Source organism: Phyllobates terribilis, unplaced genomic scaffold, assembly GCF_046119375.1.
Source record: "Phyllobates terribilis strain yellow unplaced genomic scaffold, ASM4611937v1 Scaffold_7__3_contigs__length_470593459, whole genome shotgun sequence".
NCBI classification, from domain to species: Eukaryota; Metazoa; Chordata; class Amphibia; order Anura; family Dendrobatidae; genus Phyllobates; species Phyllobates terribilis.
In genome coordinates, this window is record NW_027362767.1 from 323,548,179 (window position 1) to 323,568,857 (window position 20,679).

The window sequence follows — 20,679 nt, forward strand, 5'->3', positions numbered from 1 at the left end:
CGGGACGAGTTGACATTTTTATTGGTACCATTTTTGGGCACGTAACATTTTTTGATCGTTTTCTATTCCGTTTTTTGGGAGGTAAAATTAACAAAAATCAACAATTCAGGAATTGTTTTTTGAGTTTTTTTTTATGCCGTTCTGCGTGTGGTAAAAGTGATCAGGCAGCGTTATTCTTCGGGTCAGTACGTTTACAGCGATACTACACTTACTGTATATTTTTTTATGTTTTGGCGCTTTTACACAATAAAACCATTTTATAGAAAAAAAATTTTTTTGCATTGCTTTATTCTGAGAGGTGTAACTTTTTTATTTTTCGGCTGATGGAGCTGTATGGTGGCTTGTTTTTTATGGAACAAGATGACGTTTTCAGTGGTACCATTTTTATTTCCATTTTGCTTTTTGATCGCATTTTTTTCCACTTTTTGTTTGGCGATATGAGGAAAAAGCATAGTTTTTTGCTTCGTTTTTTATTTATTTTTATTACAGTGTGCACAGAAGGAGTTAATTAGTGTGACAGTTTTATAGCTCGGGTTGTTTCGGACGCGGTGATATCAAATATGTGTACTTTTTTTATATTTGCATAAATATACGGATTTATCGGTTTCATATTTTATTTATTTATTTTTATTTATTTTGTAATTTTTTTTAACAGTTTAGAAACATTTTTTTTTACTTTTTTTTACATTTTTACTTAGTCCCTGTATGGGACATTAATTTTTATTTTTCTGATCACTGATCTCATGTAATGTAATATACATGTATTACATTACATGAGATCTTCCCTGACTGTTTCACAGTCAGTCTCCTGCCTGTCTTCAGCTGCAGGCTGAGCCAGGCAGGACACCATATATGGCAGATCTGGAGGCGGTCATGTGACCTCCAGCTGCCATAGCAACGTCAGGTCCTGGAAGGTATAAGGGGGCCGTCGGAGAGGTAAGTGGAAGACCCCCTCTCCTCCTGCTGTCTTCTATATGCCGCGATCACTATAGATCGCGGCATATAGAAAATAGCAAAGGATTAACATCACTGGGACCTGATCCAATCAGGTCCCGATGATGTTCCCTGTCAGAGCTATCGCATCTGCACCGCTCCCGCAGCACTTGCAGGACCCTGGGGGTCCTGAGTGCTGCGGGACCACCCACCGTTTTTAAACGTCCGCGCTGCACAGAGCCCGGGCAGCGGGGACGTTTATCTACAGTGGGCGGTCGGGAAGCGGTTAATAAACTGTGACTTCTGTGTTAAATGCAAAGTTATTTTGTTTGTTTTTTTATAAAATATTTTTTATACAGTACAGACCAAAAGTTTGGACACACCTTCTCATTTAAAGATTTTTCTGTATTTTCATGACTATGAAAATTGCACATTCACACTGAAGGTATCAAAACTATGAATTAACACATGTGGAATTATATACTTAACAAAAAAGTGTGAAACAACTGAAAATATGTCTTATATTCTAGGTTCTTCAAAGTAGCCACCTTTTGCTTTGATGACTGCTTTGCACACTCTTGGCATTCTCTTGATGAGCTTCAAGAGGTAGTCACCGGAAATGGTTTTCACTTCACAGGTGTGCCCTGTCAGGTTTAGTAAGTGGGATTTCTTGCCTTATAAATGGGGTTGGGACCATCAGTTGTGTTGTGCAGAAGTCTGGTGGATACACAGCTGATAGTCCTACTGAATAGACTGTTAGAATTTGTATTATGGCAAGAAATAAGTAAAGAAAAACGAGTGGCCATCATTACTTTAAGAAATGAAGGTCAGTCAGTCCGAAAAATTGGGAAAACTTTGAAAGTGTCCCCAAGTGCAGTTGCAAAAACCATCAAGCACTACAAAGAAACTGGCTCACATGAGGACAGCCCCAGGAAAGGAAGACCAAGAGTCACCTCTGCTTCTGAGGATAAGTTTATCCGAGTCACCAGCCTCAGAAATCGCAGGTTAACAGCATCTCAGATTAGAGACCAGGTCAATGCCACACAGAGTTCTAGCAGCAGACACATCTCTTCAACAACTGTTAAGAGGAGACTTTGTGCAGCAGACCTTCATGGTAAAATAGCTGCTAGGAAACCACTGCTAAGGACAGGCAACAAGCAGAAGAGACTTGTTTGGGCTAAAGAACACAAGGAATGGACATTAGACTAGTGGAAATCTGTGCTTTGGTCTGATGAGTCCAAATTTGAAATCTTTGGTTCCAACCACCGTGTCTTTGTGCGACGCAGAAAAGGTGAACGGATGGACTCTTGTGGCGCCCCTGAGGGTTCGGTCGCCACAGAGGTACTGCATCTCATCCAGAGGTGTGGTATCTCACTCTCAGGTAAGGAAGGAGTACAGCTCGGGACCCTAACACCTGCACCCAACACATACCCGCAGTGGGGGTAGGGCGAGATTGCTCCTAAGGGAGAGCACAGTCCTGGGTCCCTAGCTGAGGGGAGGAGCTATGTAGTGGGTGTGGGTGGAGGAGGTTGCTTGGGGGAGCTCATGAGAGGAAGGTATATATAGAGAAGCCATCTTGTTTAGTGAGATCAGAACAGTGAGCAGTGAGTGAGAACAGTCTACAGTGAGAGGAGTGGAGCAGGGCTCTGCAGGAGTTCTGCTCAGGCAGAGGGCCCTGAGGAGAGGCCCAGGACTGAAGAAAGAGAAGAGGGAGCAGGAAGGGCTCCAGGAACGGAAGAAGGGACCCCAGGGGTTCGGGCAGTGCTGGAGGCCACCCGTACGCCCGAATCTACCAGGAGGTGGAGGGGTCTATGTCTCAACTAGAAACCAGAGGCTGCAGTATTTCAAGTCCTGCAGCCAACAGTCCATATCAGTCTCACCAAGAAGGTAGCTATAGAGGACCCAGGGGACGGAACAGACGTCGCCCGACAAGGCCCGCAGGTACCGGATTGGGACACTAGGTATGAGGTGCAGGGAGACGGCCAGAGAGAGGACCCAGAGGGGAGTCCCGTTAAGTACTCCAGAGATATCTGAGGGTGGACAGAACCCCTCCCTGAGTAAGCACAGCACGACATGGGAGGTTGAAGTCCGGAACCTGTAACCTGAGGAACTTAAGAACTGTGAGTAAACTCGGAAGACTGCACCCCACTGTCTCTGTGATTATTGTCTGCGCCATCACCACCTGCACTACAACGCCCAGCACAACCTATACCATCTACTCTGCCCTGGAGCTAAGCTCTACCTGTGGAGAGCCACACCAGCTTTGCTGCACTAACATCAGCTCCAGAGGACCTGCTCCGCAGCGGCGGCTCCCTTTAGCCGCATACCACAGGTGGCGTCACGAGCTTTGTACATAAATCCCCTGTAAATATTCCCCTATTGAATGACTGCCCTGGGTCATGGACCGGGTCACCGCCACTGTGACATATCCCCGAGTAACGACCGGCCCGGCACCGAGTACCCCACGGCACAGGGGGCGCGTCATTTTTGGCGTCACGAACAGGATATGAGCCCACCCGTTATCACCGGGTATTGTGCGCCTAGAGACTGTTATATACTGAATGTGGCGCCCACCCCAGAAGAACGGGCGCCATTATGTGCGTGCCAAACGACAACAAGAAACCGCCTCCCATCATGGGCCGGGTTCCAGAATGGCGCCAAAAGCGAGGCCCGCCCAGAGCAACAGTGACCATGTATGTGGACGTGTCTGTCAAGCTGGGGGGGACGCCCCAAAGTGTGTCCGACAGCAAGTTGCCATGGAACCGCCCCCGAAAGGGGAGGGGAGAGAAGAAACCTGGGAGACAGGGCGGAGTCTCCAGGAGTCCAGACAGACCGCGCCCGGAGGGCAAGATGGAGAGTCAGGAGCCAGCTCCCATCCTTGGCCTGAAACAGGCGGCAAGGCCTCTTACCTTGGAGGAGGCCATGGCAGAGCTATTCCTGGAGGATACTGAATTCCTCCAGGCGGAAATCCAGGAGCTGGGCCGGAGAATGGAGAGGGCCCAGCAGGACGCCATTGCCGGCCGGAGAAAGGAGCTGCTGGAGAAGTTGATGATCCGGCAGCAGCCAGCGCTGCACTCCACTAGCAGCCCCCCAGCCCGGGAGGAACCTGAACGGAGCCAGGAGGCAGAGGACGGCACAAGCGCAGCCGCGGGAGCAGGTAAGGAAAGACTCCCTGTCCCGGGCGCTGAGAGTGCTAGCCTGCTCCTGGGCTCCCCGGTGGAACCTCCGATCCCGGGCGCCTGCTCCACCCACCTACCCCTGGGCCCCCCTGGCGGAACCTCCAACCCCGGACGCCTGCTCTGCCGATCCGCTGCCCGGTCTCCAGGCGGAATCTCCCGTCCCGGACACCTGCTTCTCAGACTGGCTCCCAGACCCCCTGGCGGAAACCCCGCACCCGGGCGCTTGCTCCGCCGATTTGCTCCTCGGCCCCCTACCGGAGCCACCTGCCCCCGCGCCCGAGTGGATCTACGGAAACACTGCCTATGACTTGTCCCCCCGATATGAGGACCAGCAAGGACCCCCGCTAGCACCTGCGCCTGCACCCCCGGTTACCTGCCCAGGAGGAGAAGAGTTCCGGTGGGATAACCGGGAAGGGGACCTCATGGGGTTCCCGTGGGAGACGCAGGTCCAGGCCCTCCGGAGGGAAGAGCACTGCAGGAGGGAGCTCCTGCAGCTGGAGAGGGAACATCACGACCGACAAGTGCGGTGGGAAAGGATGGAGGCCCGGAACATGGTGGCCAAAACTCGGGCCCGCCAAGCCAGAGCTACCACCCCTAGTCCCCGTCTGCAGGGGATAGTTGTCAAATTCGATCTGGACGCGGGGTGGGGCTTTGTGAGGGAACCGCACACCGACAGGGATGTGTTCGTGAACCGGCGGGATGTGGAACCCCACCTCCAACAGGGGCATCCCGGCCGGAACCTCTATCCAGGTGACTACGTCACATTTACCCGTCACAAGGGTGAGCGCGGCTGGTATGCCCTCCAAGTATACCGCGTGGCAAGGCAAAGAGACATGCCCCGCAGCCCCAGGCTGAAGGCCCGGCTGGGTCAGCCTGCAGAAACCAGGAGTTCCCCCGGAGGGAGCATCCCTGTTAAACTGTTTAAACTGTTTATAGTTAACTGGAAGGGTACAGCCCTGCCAGTCTAAAAAGTTAAAAATTGTGTGCCTTTAAAGTTTTCTAGTTACCCGTTTAAAAAGACTACCAGGTTATGCACGGTGAATAACCAAAAAACTCGCCATTGTAAATAGTTGCGCTTCTTCAAGTGCCCCTTATTGGTTTTATATATACAGTTAGGTCCATACAGTGGTGGCCAAAAGTATTGGCACCCCTGCAATTCTGTCAGATAATACTCAGTTTCTTCCTGAAAATGATTGCAATCACAAATTCTTTGGTATTATTCTCTTCATTTAATTTGCTTGCAAGGAAAAAACACAAAAGAGAATGAAGCAAAAATCAAATCATTGATCATTTCACACAAAACTCCAAAAATGGGCCAGACAAAAGTATTGGCACCCTCAGCCTAATACTCGGTTGCACAACCTTTAGCCAAAATAACTGCGAACAACCGCTTCCGGTAACCATCAATGAGTTTCTTACAATGCTCTGCTGGAATTATAGACCATCCTTCTTTGGCAAACTGCTCCAGGTCCCTGATATTTGAAGCGTGCCTTCTGCAAACTGCCATTTTGAGATCTCTCCACAGGTGTTCTATGGGATTCAGGTCTGGACTCATTGCTGACCACCTTAGAAGTCTCCAGTGCTTTCTCTCAAACCATTTTATAGTGCTTTTGGAAGTGTATTTTGGGTCATTGTCCTGCTGGAAGATCCATGACCTCTACGGGAGACCCAGCTTTCTCACACTGGGCCCTACATTATGCTGCAAAATTTGTTGGTAGTCTTCAGACTTCATAATGCCATGCACACGGTCAAGCAGTCCAGTGCCAGAGGCAGCAAAGCAACCCCAAAACATCAGGGAACCTCTGCCATGTTTGACTGTAGGGACCGTGTTCTTTTCTTTGAAAGCCTCTTTTTTTTTCCTGTACACTCTATGTTGATGCTTTTTCCCCAAAAGCTCTACTTTTGTCTCATCTGACCAGAGAACATTCTTCCAAAACGTTTTAGGCTTTCTCAGGTAAGTTTTGGCAACCTCCAGCCTGGCTTTTTTATGTCTCGGGGTAAGAAGTGGGGTCTTCCTGGGTATCCTACCATACAGTCCCTTTTCATTCAGACGCCGATGGATAGTACGGGTTGACACTGTTGTACCCTCGGACTGCAGGGCAGCTTGAACTTGTTTGGATGTTAGTCGAGGTTCTTTATCCACCATCCGCACAATCTTGCGTTGAAATCTCTCGTCAATTTTTCTTTTCCGTCCACATCTAGGGAGGTTAGCCACAGTGCCATGGGCTTTAAACTTCTTGATGACACTGCGCACGGAAGACACAGGAACATTCAGGTCTTTGGAGATAGACTTGTAGCCTTGAGATTGCTCATGCTTCCTCACAATTTGGTTTCTCAAGTCCTCAGACAGTTCTTTGGTCTTCTTTCTTTTCTCCATGCTCAATGTGGTACACACAAGGACACAGGACAGAGGTTGAGTCAACTTTAATCCATGTTAACTGGCTGCAAGTATGATTTAGTTATTGCCAACACCTGTTAGCTGCCACAGGTAAGTTACAGGTGCTGTTAATTACACGAATTAGAGAAGCATCACATGATTTTTCAAACAGTGACAATACTTTTGTCCACCCCCTTTTTTAGGTTTGGTGTGGAATTATATCCAATTTGGCTTTAGGACAATTAATTTTGTGCTTTTTTCATTGAAGACAAATTAAATGAAGATCATAATACCAAATAATTTGTGATTGCAATCATTTTCAGGAAGAAACTGAGCATTATCTGACAGAATTGCAGGGGTGCCAGTACTTTTAGCCACCACTGTATATATTTGGACAAAGACAACATTTTTCTAATTTTGGTTCTAGACATTACCACAATGAATTTTAAGCAAAACAATTCAGATGCAGTTGAAGTTCAGACTTTCAGCTTTCATTTGAGGGTATCCACATTAAAATTGGATGAAGGGTTTAGGAGTTTCAGCTCCTTAACATGTGCCACCCTGTTTTTAAAGGGACCAAAAGTAATTGGACAATTGACTCCAAGGCTATTTCATGGACAGGTGTGGGCAATCCCTTCATTATGTCATTCTCAATTAAGCAGATAAAAGGCCTGGAGTTGATTTGAGGTGTGGTGCTTGAATTTGCGGTCAAAGGAGCTCTCCATGCAGGTGAAACAAGCCATCCTTAACCCTAGAACGCATACCTGGGACCTCGCAGGCCCGCCCTGTTAATTGTTTTCTATTTTCTGCAAGATTACTTTAGTTAGAATTTTGAAACTCTAGGTATTCCTCAGGTATATAGTTGTTTGTCATTTTTTTTTAGTTATTCCATGTTACTTGCACACGGGCCTAAAAGGCCCCAGGTATGTGAAAAAGTAGATTTTTATGGTCATGCGTTCTAGGGTTAAGCTGCAAAAACAGAAAAAACCCATCCGAGAAATTGCTACAATATTAGGAGTGGCAAAATCTACAGTTTGGTACATCCTGAGAAAGAAAGAAAGAAAGTACTGGTGAACTCATCAATGCAAAAAGACCTGGGTGCCCACGGAAGACAACAGTGGTGGATGATCGCAGAATAATCTCCATGGTGAAGAGAAACCCCTTCACAACAGCCAAACAAGTGAACAACACTCTCCAGGAGGTAGGCGCATCAATATCCAAATCTACCATAAAGAGAAGACTGCATGAAAGTAAATACAGAGGGTTCACTGCACGGTGCAAGCCACTCATAAGCATCAAGAATAAAAAGGCTAGACTGGACTTTGCTAAAAAACATCTAAAAAAGCCAGCACAGTTCTGGAAGAACATTCTTTGGACAGATGAAACCAAGATCAACCTCTACCAGAATGATGGAAAGAGAAAAGTATGGCAAAGGCGTGGTACAGCTCATGATCCAAAGCATACCACATCATCTGTAAAACACAGCGGAGGCAGTGTGATGGCTTGAGCATGCATGGCTGCCAGTGGCACTGGGTCACTAGTGTTTATTGATGATGTGACACAGGACAGAAGCAGCCGAATGAATTCTGATGTATTCAGAGCCATACTGTGTGCTCAGATCCAGTCAAATGCAGCCAAACTGATTGGTCGTTGTTTCATACTACAGATGGACAATGACCCAAAACATAAAGCCAAAGCAACCCAGGAGTTTATTAAAGCAAAGAAGTGGAATATTCTTGAATGGCCAAGTCAGTCACCTGATCTCAACCCAATAGAGCATGCATTTCACTTGTTAAAGACTAAACTTCAGACAGAAAGGCCCACAAACAAACAGCAACTGAAAACCACCGCAGTGAAGGCCTGGCAGAGCATCAAAAAGGAGGAAACACAGCGTCTGGTGATGTCCATGAGTTCAAGACTTCAGGCAGTCACTGCCAACAAAGGGTTTTCAACCAAGTACTAGAAATGAACATTTTATTTAATCTGTCCAATTACTTTTGGTCCCTTTAAAAACAGGGTGGCACATGTTAAGGAGCTGAAACTCCTAAACCCTTCATCCAATTTTAATGTGGAAACCCTCAAATGAAAGCTGAAAGTCTGAACTTCAACTGCATCTGAATTGTTTTGTTTAAAATTAATTGTGGTAATGTCTAGAACCAAAATTAGAAAAATGTTGTCTCTGTCCAAATATATATGGACCTTACTGTACAAAGCTGACCTCAGAACAAAAACCCGTTTGGCGTGGCCGAAGACGTGGTCCAACACCTGGATCATCCATGCCCTGCAGCCACGCCCAGGGCCTACGTTGAGGGTTTTCGGGTGGGTCCCTTATGCTCAAGTTTGCTAGTTTGCACCTTAATAAAGAAAAAGGACACCCGGTTGCAGATCGTGCTGTAACCTGTTAAAGAATGTTTTATATGAAAAATGTTTTATAAGAAGAATGTTTTATAAGTATAAAGAAAGATGTTCTTTAAAAAGGTCTTATAATGTTTTGATAAAGAAATCAGTAACATTGAAGTAATGTGCCTCCCATAAACGGAAGAAAACGTTTGTTTAATGTCTTCTATGCGAATGCATTCTAAAAACTGCATGTCTGTAAAATACCCTGTTTTTACTCTATTCCAGCCCGCGGACGTGCTGTGTTTTAACAGGGGGGTATGTGGCTCCCCTGAGGGTTCGGTCGCCACAGAGGTACTGCATCTCACCCAGAGGTGTGGTATCTCACTCTCAGGTAAGGAAGGAGTACAGCACGGGACCCTAACACCTGCATCCAACACATACCCGCAGTGGAGGTAGGGCGAGATTGCTCCTAAGGGAGAGCACAGTCCTGGGTCCCTAGCTGAGGGGAGGTGCTATGTAGTGGGTGTGGGTGGAGGAGGTAGCTTGGGGGAGCACATGAGAGGAAGGTATATATAGAGAAGCCATCTTGTTTAGTGAGATCAGAACAGTGAGCAGTGAGTGAGAACAGTCTACAGTGAGAGGAGTGGAGCAGGGCTCTGCAGGAGTTCTGCTCAGGCAGAGGGCCTGAGGAGAGGCCCAGGACTGAAGAAAGAGGAGAGGGAGCAGGAAGGGCTCCAGGAACGGAAGAAGGGACCCCAGGGATACGGGCAGTGCTGGAGGCCACCCGTACGCCCGAATCTACCAGGAGGTAGAGGGGTCAGGCCACACAAAGGGGACCGGTCCCTCAACTAGCAGAAGACTTTATGTCTCAACTAGAAACCGGAGGCTGCAGTATTTCAAGTCCTGCAGCCAACAGTCCATATCAGTCTCACCAAGAAGGTAGCTATAGAGGACCCAGGGGACGGAACAGATGTCGCCCGACAAGGCCCGCAGGTACCGGATTGGGACACTAAGTATGAGGTGCAGGGAGACGGCCAGAGAGAGGACCCAGAAGGGGGTCCCGTTAAGTACTCCGGAGATATCTGAGGGTGGACTGAACCCCTCCCTGAGTAAGCGCAGCCTGACGTGGGAGGTTGAAGTCCGGAACCTGTAACCTGAGGAACTTAAGAACTGTGAGTAAACTCAGAAGACTGCACCCCACTGTCTCTGTGATTATTATCTGCGCCATCACCCCTGCACTACAACGCCCAGCATCACCAGCACAACCTATAACATCTACACTGCCCTGGAGCTAAGCTCTACCTGTGGAGAGCCACACCAGCTTTGCTGCACTAACATCAGCTCCAGAGGACCTGCTCCGCAGCGGCGGCTCCCTTTAGCCGCATACCACAGGTGGCGTCACGAACTTTGTACATAAATCCCCTGTAAATATTCCCCTATTGAATGACTGCCCTGGGTCACGGACCGGGTCACTGCCACTGTGACATATCCCCGAGTAATGACCGGCAGGGCACCGAGTACCCCACGGCCCAGGGGCGCGTCACTCTACATGCCTGGTTCCCACCGTGAAGCATGGAGGAGGAGGTGTGATGGTGTGGGGGTGCTTTACTGGTGACACTGTTGGGGATTTATTCAAAATTGAAGGCATACTGAACCAGCATGGCTACCACAGCATCTTGCAGCGGCATGCTATTCCATCCGGTTTGCGTTTAGTTGGACCATCATTTATTTTTCAACAGGACAATGACCCCAAACACACCTCCAGGCTGTGTAAGGGCTATTTGACCAAGACGGAGAGTGATGGGGTGCTACGCCAGATGACCTGGCCTCCACAGTCACCAGACCTGAACCCAATCGAGATGGTTTGGGGTGAGCTGGACCGCAGAGTGAAGGCAAAAGGGCCAACAAGTGCTAAGCATCTCTGGGAACTCCTTCAAGATTGTTGGAAGACCATTTCCGGTGACTACCTCTTGAAGCTCATCAAGAGAATGCCAAGAGTGTGCAAAGCAGTCATCAAAGCAAAAGGTGGCTACTTTGAAGAACCTAGAATATAAGACATATTTTCAGTTGCTTCACACTTTTATGTTAAGTATATAATTCCACATGTGTTAATTCATAGTTTTGATGCCTTCAGTGTGAATGTACAATTTTCATAGTCATGAAAATACAGAAAAATCTTTAAATGAGAAGGTGTGTCCAAACTTTTGGTCTGTACTGTATATATCACAATTTGAATGTAAATAATAAAAATCTTGCAATTTTCACACTGGCCATCGGGGATATTTAAGACTAAAACTTCATTATGGAAAACTTTTCAAGAGTCTCATCATCACCACAGGCAAGGACAGGAAACACCTCTATGCACAGCTGATAACAAAGGATCCACCAAACATAAGAGATAATGTCACAGCTGACCCTGCTCTCCCTCCCTACACAATGACCTTTGCGCCCGCTCATTAGATGCTTTAATACAGAAGAAAGGGCCAGAGTCTGCTCATTGCTGCTAATTTACATGTGAATATCCTGAAAGTACAGGATGCATGAGTTTAGTATGGCTAAAAACACCAGTGTGTCAGCAAATTGTGGTATTGCCATTTTTATTCATTTATATTGGATTAGTATTCAGGCTATGAAATACTCTGATTCCAAAAACTTCTTCCTGTTAGCCAGGGATGTAAAATTCAAACACACAGAGGGCCAAAATGAAAAACTTGGACAAAGTTGCGGGTCAACCAGTATACAGAATAATGGGCCCCACGTAGTCCTCCATACAGAATAATGGGACCCACGTAGTCCTCCATACAGAATAATGGGCCCCACGTAGTCCTCCATACAGAATAATGGGCCCCACGTAGTCCTCCATACAGAACAATGGGCCCCACGTAGTCCTCCATACAGAATAATGGCCCCACATAGTCCTCCATACAGTATAATGGCCCCACATAGCCCTCCATACAGAATAATGGGCCCCACATTGTCCTCCATACAGAATAATGGCTCCACATAGTCCTCCATATAGAATGGGCACCACATAGTCCTCCAAACAGTATAATGGACCCCACGTAGTCCTCCATACAGTATAATGGCCCCACATAGCCCTCCATACAGAATAATGGGCCCCACATTGTCCTCCATACAGAATAATGGCTCCACATAGTCCTCCATACAGAATGGGCACCACATAGTCCTCCAAACAGTATAATGGACCCCACATAGTCCTCGATACAGAATAACGGGCCCCACATAGCCCTCCATACAGAATAATGGGCCCCACATAGTCCTCCATACAGTATAATGGGCCCCACATAGCCCTCCATACAGAATAATGGGCCCCACATTGTCCTCCATACAGAATAATGGCTCCACATAGTCCTCCATACAGAATAATGGGCCCCACATAGCCCTCCATACAGAATAATGGGCCCCACATTGTCCTCCATACAAAATAATGGCCCCACATAGTCCTCCATACAGTATAATGGCCCCACATAGCCCTCCATACAGAATAATGGGCACCACATAGTCCTCCAAACAGAATAATGGCCCTACATAGCCCTTCATACAGAATAATGGTTCCCACGTAGTCCTCCATGATTCCAAAAACTTCTTCCTGTTAGCCAGGTATGTCAAATTCAAACACACAAAGGGCCAAAATGAAAAACTTGGACAAAGTCACTGGTCAACCAGTATACAGAATAATGGGCCCCACGTAGTCCTCCATACAGTATAATGGCCCCACGTAGTCCTCCATACAGAATAATGGCACCACATAGTCCTCTATACAGTATAATGGCCCCACATAGTCCTCCATACAGTATAATGGCCCCACATAGTCCTCCATACAGAATAATGGGCCCACATAGTCCTCCATACAGTATAATGGCCCCACATAGTCCTCCATACAGAATAATGGGCCCCACATAGTCCTCCATACAGAATAATGGGCCCCACATAGTCCTCCATACAGAATAACAGAATAATAGCCCCACATAGTCCTCCGTACAGGATAATGGGTCCCACATAGTCCTCCATACAGAATAATAGCCCACATAGTCCTCCATACAGAATAATAGCCACACATAGTCCTCCATACAGAATAATAGCCACACATAGGGGTGGTGGTCCTGGTTTTGCAGGCCAAATATAATCACCCTGCGCTCAAGATTTGGCCCACAGGACAGAGTTTGACATGTGTGTGTTAGGCCAAAGGAAACATTTCTATGATACCGAGAACTGTACATAAATGCTGCTAAACCTGTTAAGTACATAGAACAACATAAGTACAAAATGGCCCATTTCTCACCCTAGACCTTTCAATAGGAAAAATGTGAAATGAAAACACATATTAGTATAAAAAATGGATTGGCTACTTACCCCGTCCGTAGAATCACTATCAGAATTTAATGATCGGAACTTAATCGCACTCTTTGACTTTGTTGTTTTTGGTTTATCTCTCGTAAACAGCCCTACATAAAGCAAAACATAGGGTGAAAAAACTTAAAGAACCTTATTCCCATTATGAATATAAAGGTAATGAAGTATCACACAAGGCTATCGGTTTCAAAAAAATGAAGCCAGTATTGCCCCTTATTGACGAAACAAATGAGCCATATATCAACAGACAGTGTAGGGGGTGCAGCTTCCTGAAGTGGCCCAAAAGTCCCTGTACCCCATATGTGGAGATCTGTATTATAGATTATGCATGCTAGTTTCAGGACCTTGTTACGGATTTTGCCCAGGAGTTTTATTTTACATCACTGAAAAAAATCTATTTGAAAACTTTCAAAAACAGTCAGGTCTCTAGTATTGAAACATGCATGATGGTAGAGATCAGTGTACATTATATACACAGCCGCCACCGATCGGTAACATCATGGTCGCTGTTAATGATCGCTAATTGTTGTGTACATAATGAGGCAGCTCTGTTTTAGTTAAAAACATGGGATCTCTCCCTATAAAGTGGCTGCGGAGGTTTGCGTATAGGGGATTGCCCACAAATGAACCTAAACGAAAATCACAGGAGACCTACATAAGGTGAATACATTTCATAATATCATAAACAAAGAGATTCTTTTACCTTTCAACATTTTTTTAAGCCCCTTCTTTTCTTTTTTTCTGGAATAAATACAAATATAAGAAAATATTAAGACCAAGATACCGATACAGTTGAAGGCAGTGATGGAAGAGGGATTGTCAGCTGACGCTTCCTCCTTCATCATTATCCCTCTGCGTCTGACGTTTCAGCGCAGCAGGCACGACGACGCCACTATTTCATGCCCGCTATGCCAAGCAGTGAAGTGCTTCAGAACGCTCGCTGCCGAGACCGGAGCAGCGGGGGAATGAGGAGAGGTGAGCGGCTCAGTATTCTGTATGGAGAACTATATGAGGCCATTATACTGTATGGAGGACTATGTGTGGCCATTATACTGTATGGAGGACTATGTGGGGCCCATTATTCTGTATAGAGGACTATGTTTGGCATTATACTGTATGGAGGACTATGTGGGACCATTATACTGTATGGAGGACTATGTGGGACCATTATACTGTATGGAGAACTATGTGGGGCCCATTATACTGTATGGAGAACTATGTCGGGTTTATTATTCTGTATGGAGGACTATGTGGAGCCATTATACTGTATGGCGGACTATGTGGGGCCCATTATACTGTATGGAGGACTATGTGGAGCCCATTATACTGTATGTAGCACTATGTGGGGTTTATTATTCTGTATGGAGGACTATGTGGGGCCATTATACTGTATGGAGGACTAAGTGGGGCCATTATACTGTATGGAGGACTGTGAGGTCATTATACTGTGTGGAGGACTATGTGGGGTCCATTATACTGTATGGAGGACTATGTGGGGTCCATTATACTGTATGGAGGACTATGTGAGGTCATTATACTGTATGGAGGACTATGTGGGGTTTTTTATTCTGTATGGAGGACTATGTGGGGTTTTTTATTCTGTATGGAGGACTATGTGGGGCCATTATACTGTATGGAGGACTATGTGGGGCCCATTATACCATATGGAGGACTATGTGGGGCCCATTATACTGTATGGAGGACTATGTGGAGTTTATTATACTGTATGGAGGACTATGCGGGGGCCTATTATTCTGTATGGAGGACTATGTGGGGTTTTTTCTTCTGTATGGAGGACTATGTGGGGCCATTATACTGTATGGAGGACTATGTGGGGCCCATTATACCATATGGAGGACTATGTGGGGCCCATTATACTGTATAGAGAACTATGTGGAGTTTATTATACTGTATGGAGGACTATGCGGGGGCCTATTATTCTGTATGGGGGACTATGTGAGGTCATTATACTGTATGGAGGACTATGTGAGCCCATTATACTATATGGAGGACTATGTGGGGTCCATTATACTGTATGGAGGACTATGTGAGGTCATTATACTGTGTGGAGGACTATGCAGGGCCCATTATACTTTGTGGAAGGATGTGGAGATCACAGTTGTGGCATCATACTTTGCTGAAGGGTACAGTAGTGTCATCATACCATGTGTGTGTGTGGAGGGTACTGTGGAGGAATTCACTGTGGGGGGTATCATATTGTGTTTGGAAGGCACTTTTGTTGGCATCATACTTTATTATTTGTATTATTCATTAATTCAAGTTTTTTTTATCCTTTGTACTACATATTTAAATTAGGCCATTAGGCCATATGCTTTTAACTGCTCTAACATATTATATTATTCCAGTATGCCCCCTTTGTGATTATGTGTTTATTTTATTCTAAGATCTATTAATTAAAATGTACTTTGTTTGGTGGACAACCCCTTTAAGTTCGTTTCCATATGAAAAGGTTCATCATTATATTTGATGAGAAAAAAAAACGTCCTCAATTGTAGACATTTTTTTAATAAAGGAGCTTACTAGGAGCAGCTACCTCCATATATAACTAACAAACAAAGCAGCACACAGCAACGCTAAGTATGAGGACATGAAATATATGACATTTGAATAGCATTACTGCTCTAGAAAATAGAAACATTTTTTCTGTTTCCATGTATTGGCCAATTTATGTCTAAGATTTCTCAGTTATTTCTATTTTCTACAGCAGTAATGCTATTCATATTTCATATATTTCATGTTCGCATACTTAGCGTTACAGTGTGCTACTTCGTTTGTTAGTTATATGGAGGTGGCTGCTCCTAGTAAGCACCTGTTCACACCTATTTCTTGTTTTGGAAGTGCTGATCAGTTTTTTCATGTTTCTATGTATAAGCTTTGACTGAGCACTGCGACTCTAGGCCACAGGTGGTTTTAATTGCAGCAGTATCTTGCCTTCCCACACACAAGCAGACTTTTGTCTTTTAGAGAGGAGTTCACACAGGCAGGTTCCTGGTATAATGAGAAACGCCTTAACCTGGCTACCAGGTACACATGAATTGGCCAATTTGTGCGCTAAGGTTTCTCAGTTATTTCTATTTTCTACAGCAGTAATGCAATTCAAATTTCATATATTTCATGTTCACATACTTAGCGTTGCAGTGTGCTGCTTTGTTTGTTTGCCATAATTAGGATATCATCATAATATCTACACATGGGATCATTTTATGTGGCTCATATCTAGCAGAGAAATACACTAATAAATTAGGGCAGGGTTCCCCAACTCCAGTCCTCAAGGCCCACCAACAGGTCATGTTTTCAGGATTTCCTTAGTATTACACAGGTGATAATTGCATCACCTGCACAGGCAATAATTCCATCACCTGTGCAATACTAAGGAAATCCTGAAAACATGACCTGTTGGTGGGCCTTGAGGACTGGAGTTGGGGAACCCTGAATTAGGGGATAGCCTCTTTAGCAACTGTTGCAGTATACTTACATTGTGCCCGGTGCCTCTGCTCCTATAGAGGTATCGGACTGATAGTCACAACTGTTACTGTATATGATATTATCGCTTCCCATGACCATATTAGATTCATTCTTCTTATCATATCTGCCGGAAACTTTTTTCTGCTGAGCAGCCGGGTTATCATTCAACAACAATATTGCTTCATTTATAAACGTAGGCTCAGAAAAAGTGTTGATAGTTCGTTCGAAGACTGAAAAAAAGTGTAAAGAAATGTAAAAAGTTAAAACCAGTTACTTGTTTTTTTTTTAGACTTTGAAACTTTAAACAAAATTGTAAAGCCAGCACAGTCACTGTATATAAAACCCATTAGTCATAGGGATGAGCCAATCTGACAAAATTTGAATTCCCCAATTCATGTGGATTTTCCTGAGAAATTGGAATTGCCCAATGATCTTAGGTGCCTGATTGCGGTGGGGAGCAATGGCCTAGACTCTAGGGGTGTCAAACTCAAACACACTGAGAGCCCAAATGAAAAACCTGGACAAATTTGCGGGCCAACCAGTATGCAGCATAATGGGCCCCACATAGTCCTCCATACACAAAAATGGGCCTCACATAGTCATCCATACAGTATAATGGGCCCCACATAGTCCTCCATACACAAAAATGGGCCCCACATAGTCCTCCATACAGTATAATGGACCCCACATAGTCCTCCATACAGTATAATGGACCCCACATAGTCCTACATACAGGATAATGGGCCCCACATAGTCCTACATACAGGATAATGGGCCCCACATAGTCCTACATACAGGATAATGGGCCCCACATAGTCCTCCATACAGGATAATGGGCCCCACATAGTCCTCCATACACAATAATGGGCCCCACATAGTTCTCCATACAGTATAATGGGCCCCACATAGTCCTACATACAGTATAATGGGCCCCACATAGTCCTACATACAGAAAAATGGGCCACATATTAAAAAAAAAAAATACTCTCCTCATTCCCTCACTGCTCCAGTCGTGGCAGCGAGCGCTCGGAAACTCTTTACTACTTGGCAAAGTGGGCGCGAAATAGTGACATCATCACGCCCGCTGCGCTGAGACTGTCAGATGCAGAGGGAGAATGATGGGGGAGGAATCAGACAGCTCCCCTCTTACATCATTGCTTTCAACTGTATCGGCATCCAGGATGCCAATACAGTTGAAAGTGCAATGCTGGATGGGGTGGCAGAGGGCATGTGCCAGCGTCATGGGAAAAATATAATCATCCCGCGGGCCAGAGATTGACACATATGGCCTAGAGTGAACATCAGGCCAGACATGCAACGTGAAACAGGTGTGAAGGTCAGCAGGAAGGGAGCAGAGGCAATGGCTGGAAAGGTGAACAGTGAAGTGTGTTTATTTTTGCTGGCGGCCATTTTGCTGAATTCAGTGGAGAGAATTACAAAAAAAATCCATATTTACTCCTAAATACAGATTTTTGTAATATTAAAGTAGAATTCAATTCCACTTGAATACATTTGCCCATCTCTAATTATTCCACATTTATTAAAGGGAATCTGTTACCTGTTTTTTGCCACCTAATTTGAGAACATATAATGTAGAGACAGAGACCCTGATTCGGTGATGTATCACTTACTGGGCTACTTGCTGTAGTTTTGGATAAAATCACTGTTTTACAAACAGCCAAGTAGAGGACAAGTAAACCTGCTGCCAGGTAGTCCTCAGTATTCATGAGCTCTGTATAACCTCGTTAACACCACTGATTGTGGGATTTCTGCCTATGCACAGTGTACACAGAAAGCTGCCAATCATTGGTGTGGGTGGGGTTATACCGACCTCCGCATTCAGAAAACTGCTAGATCTGTAGCAGAGAAAACAGTCATTGTATCAAAATTGCAGCAAGCAGCCTAGTAAGTGACACACTGCCGGTATCAGGGTCTCTGCCCCTTATCATGCTGCTCTCAGAGGAGGTAGCAAAAACCTAGTGACAGATTCCCTTTAAGTAAGTGTTTGCCAGGTTTTGGCATTTACTGCAACTCTAAAATGTGATAATAAAATTTAGCAGGTTTTGACTTTTTACAATATTATAGCTGTAAAGATTGCAACCAAATCTAGAAAGTTAGGAGAAAAGTAGGCATGACCCCTGAAAGTCAAGTATGGTAGTTTAGTCCACATTTATTATGTTGAATATGATGTAATGGTGCTGAATTCTGGTGCTTTACTCATTTTTTGATAATAAAAAAAACCTCTTTTTATTTTTATATGCTTCTAGTAATTGGTACAACCCTATGATCCAAAAAATATTGGAATTTAGTTGTTTAATGTCAATAATGTATAGATAATTTGCATTACAGAACCTTAAACTGTAAGGTATTGCCAAGTCAAAAATAACCCTCCGAAAGCTACTTAGAATGTCATCAAATAGAAAAAGCAGTCATACTTATTTACTATCATGATGATTCTGGTGGTTCCTGGTCCCCCACTCTCCTCGGTATTTCCAGTTACTGGCTGTTGGCACATGAAATCTGTACTATTACAGCAGCTGAGCACATGCATGTCAATCTGTGTGACCACTGCAGAGAGGCAATGATTTTACATATTTTTACAATGTTGGGGCATAATGTGGCTATTCAAGACAAACACCATTTTGAGCTTAGCCACACTCCCTTGTTGAGTAAGGCAAAAAAGTGTCTAAAACACATAAATGTAGTACAAGTTACAGTGTTGGCCAAAAGTATTGGCACCCCTGCAATTCTGTCAGATAATACTCAGTTTCTTCCTGAAAATGATTGCAATCACAAATTCTTTGGTATTATTCTCTTCATTTAATTTGTCTTCAATGAAAAAAACGCAAAAAGAATTGTCCTAAAGCCAAATTGGATATAATTCCACACCAAACCTAAAAAAGGGGGTGGACAAAAGTATTGGCACTGTTTGAAAAATCATGTGATGCTTCTCTAATTCATGTAATTAACAGCACCAGTAACTTACCTGTGGCACCTAACAGGTGTTGGCAATAACTAAATCACACTTGCAGCCAGTTAACATGGATTAAAGTTGACTCAACCTCTGTCCTGTGTCCTTGTGTGTACCACATTGAGCATGGAGAAAAGAAAGAAGACCAAAGAACTGTCTGAGGACTTGAGAAACCAAATTGTGAGGAAGCATGAGCAATCTGAAGGCTACAAGTCCATCTCCAAAGACCTGAATGTTCCTGTGTCTTCCGTGCGCAGTGTCATCAAGAAGTTTAAAGCCCATGGCACTGTGGCTAACCTCCCTAGATGTGGATGGAAAAGAAAAATTGACGAGAGATTTCAACGCAAGATTGTGCTGATGGTGGATAAAGAACCTCGACTAACATCCAAACAAGTTCAAGCTGCCCTGCAGTCCGAGGGTACAACAGTGTCAACCAGTACTATCCGTCGGCGTCTGAATGAAAAGGGACTGTATGGTAGGATACCCAGGAAGACCCCACTTCTTACCCCGGGACATAAAAAAGCCAGGCTGGAGTTTGCCAAAACTTACCTGAGAAAGCCTAAAACGTTTTGGAAGAATGTTCTCTGGTCAGATGAGACAAAAGTAGAGCTTTTTGGCAAAAAGCATCAACATAGTGTGTACAGGAAAAAAAAAGAGGCATTCAAAGAAAAGAACACGGTCCCGACAGTCAAACATGGCGGAGGTTCCCTGATGTTTTGGGGTTGCTTTGCTGCCTCTGGCACTGGACTGCTTGACCGTGTGCATGGCATTATGAAGTCTGAAGACTACCAACAAATTTTGCAGCATAATGTAGGGCCCAGTGTGAGAAAGCTGGGTCTCCCTCAGAGGTCATGGGTCTTCCAGCAGGACAATGACCCAAAACACACTTCCAAAAGCACTATAAAATGGTTTGAGAGAAAGCACTGGAGACTTCTAAGGTGGCCAGCAATGAGTCCAGACCTGAATCCCATAGAACACCTGTGGAGAGATCTCAAAATGGCAGTTTGGAGAAGGCACGC

General features: G+C 45.0%; 1 protein-coding gene across 4 annotated transcripts in view; it reads right to left on the bottom strand.

Annotated features, from left to right (window-relative positions):
- Window positions 1-20,679, bottom strand: part of LOC141154771 (uncharacterized) — a 135,905-nt gene that overhangs the window by 50,745 nt on the left and 64,481 nt on the right. For all 4 annotated transcript variants that reach the window (XM_073641167.1, XM_073641166.1, XM_073641165.1 and 1 more), the window contains 3 exons: window positions 16,700-16,919; window positions 13,907-13,944; window positions 13,204-13,295 (listed from right to left, as the gene is read on the bottom strand). In XM_073641167.1, the coding sequence (XP_073497268.1) occupies window positions 13,204-13,295; window positions 13,907-13,944; window positions 16,700-16,919 (350 nt within the window). The remainder of the gene's footprint in view (window positions 1-13,203; window positions 13,296-13,906; window positions 13,945-16,699; window positions 16,920-20,679) is intronic.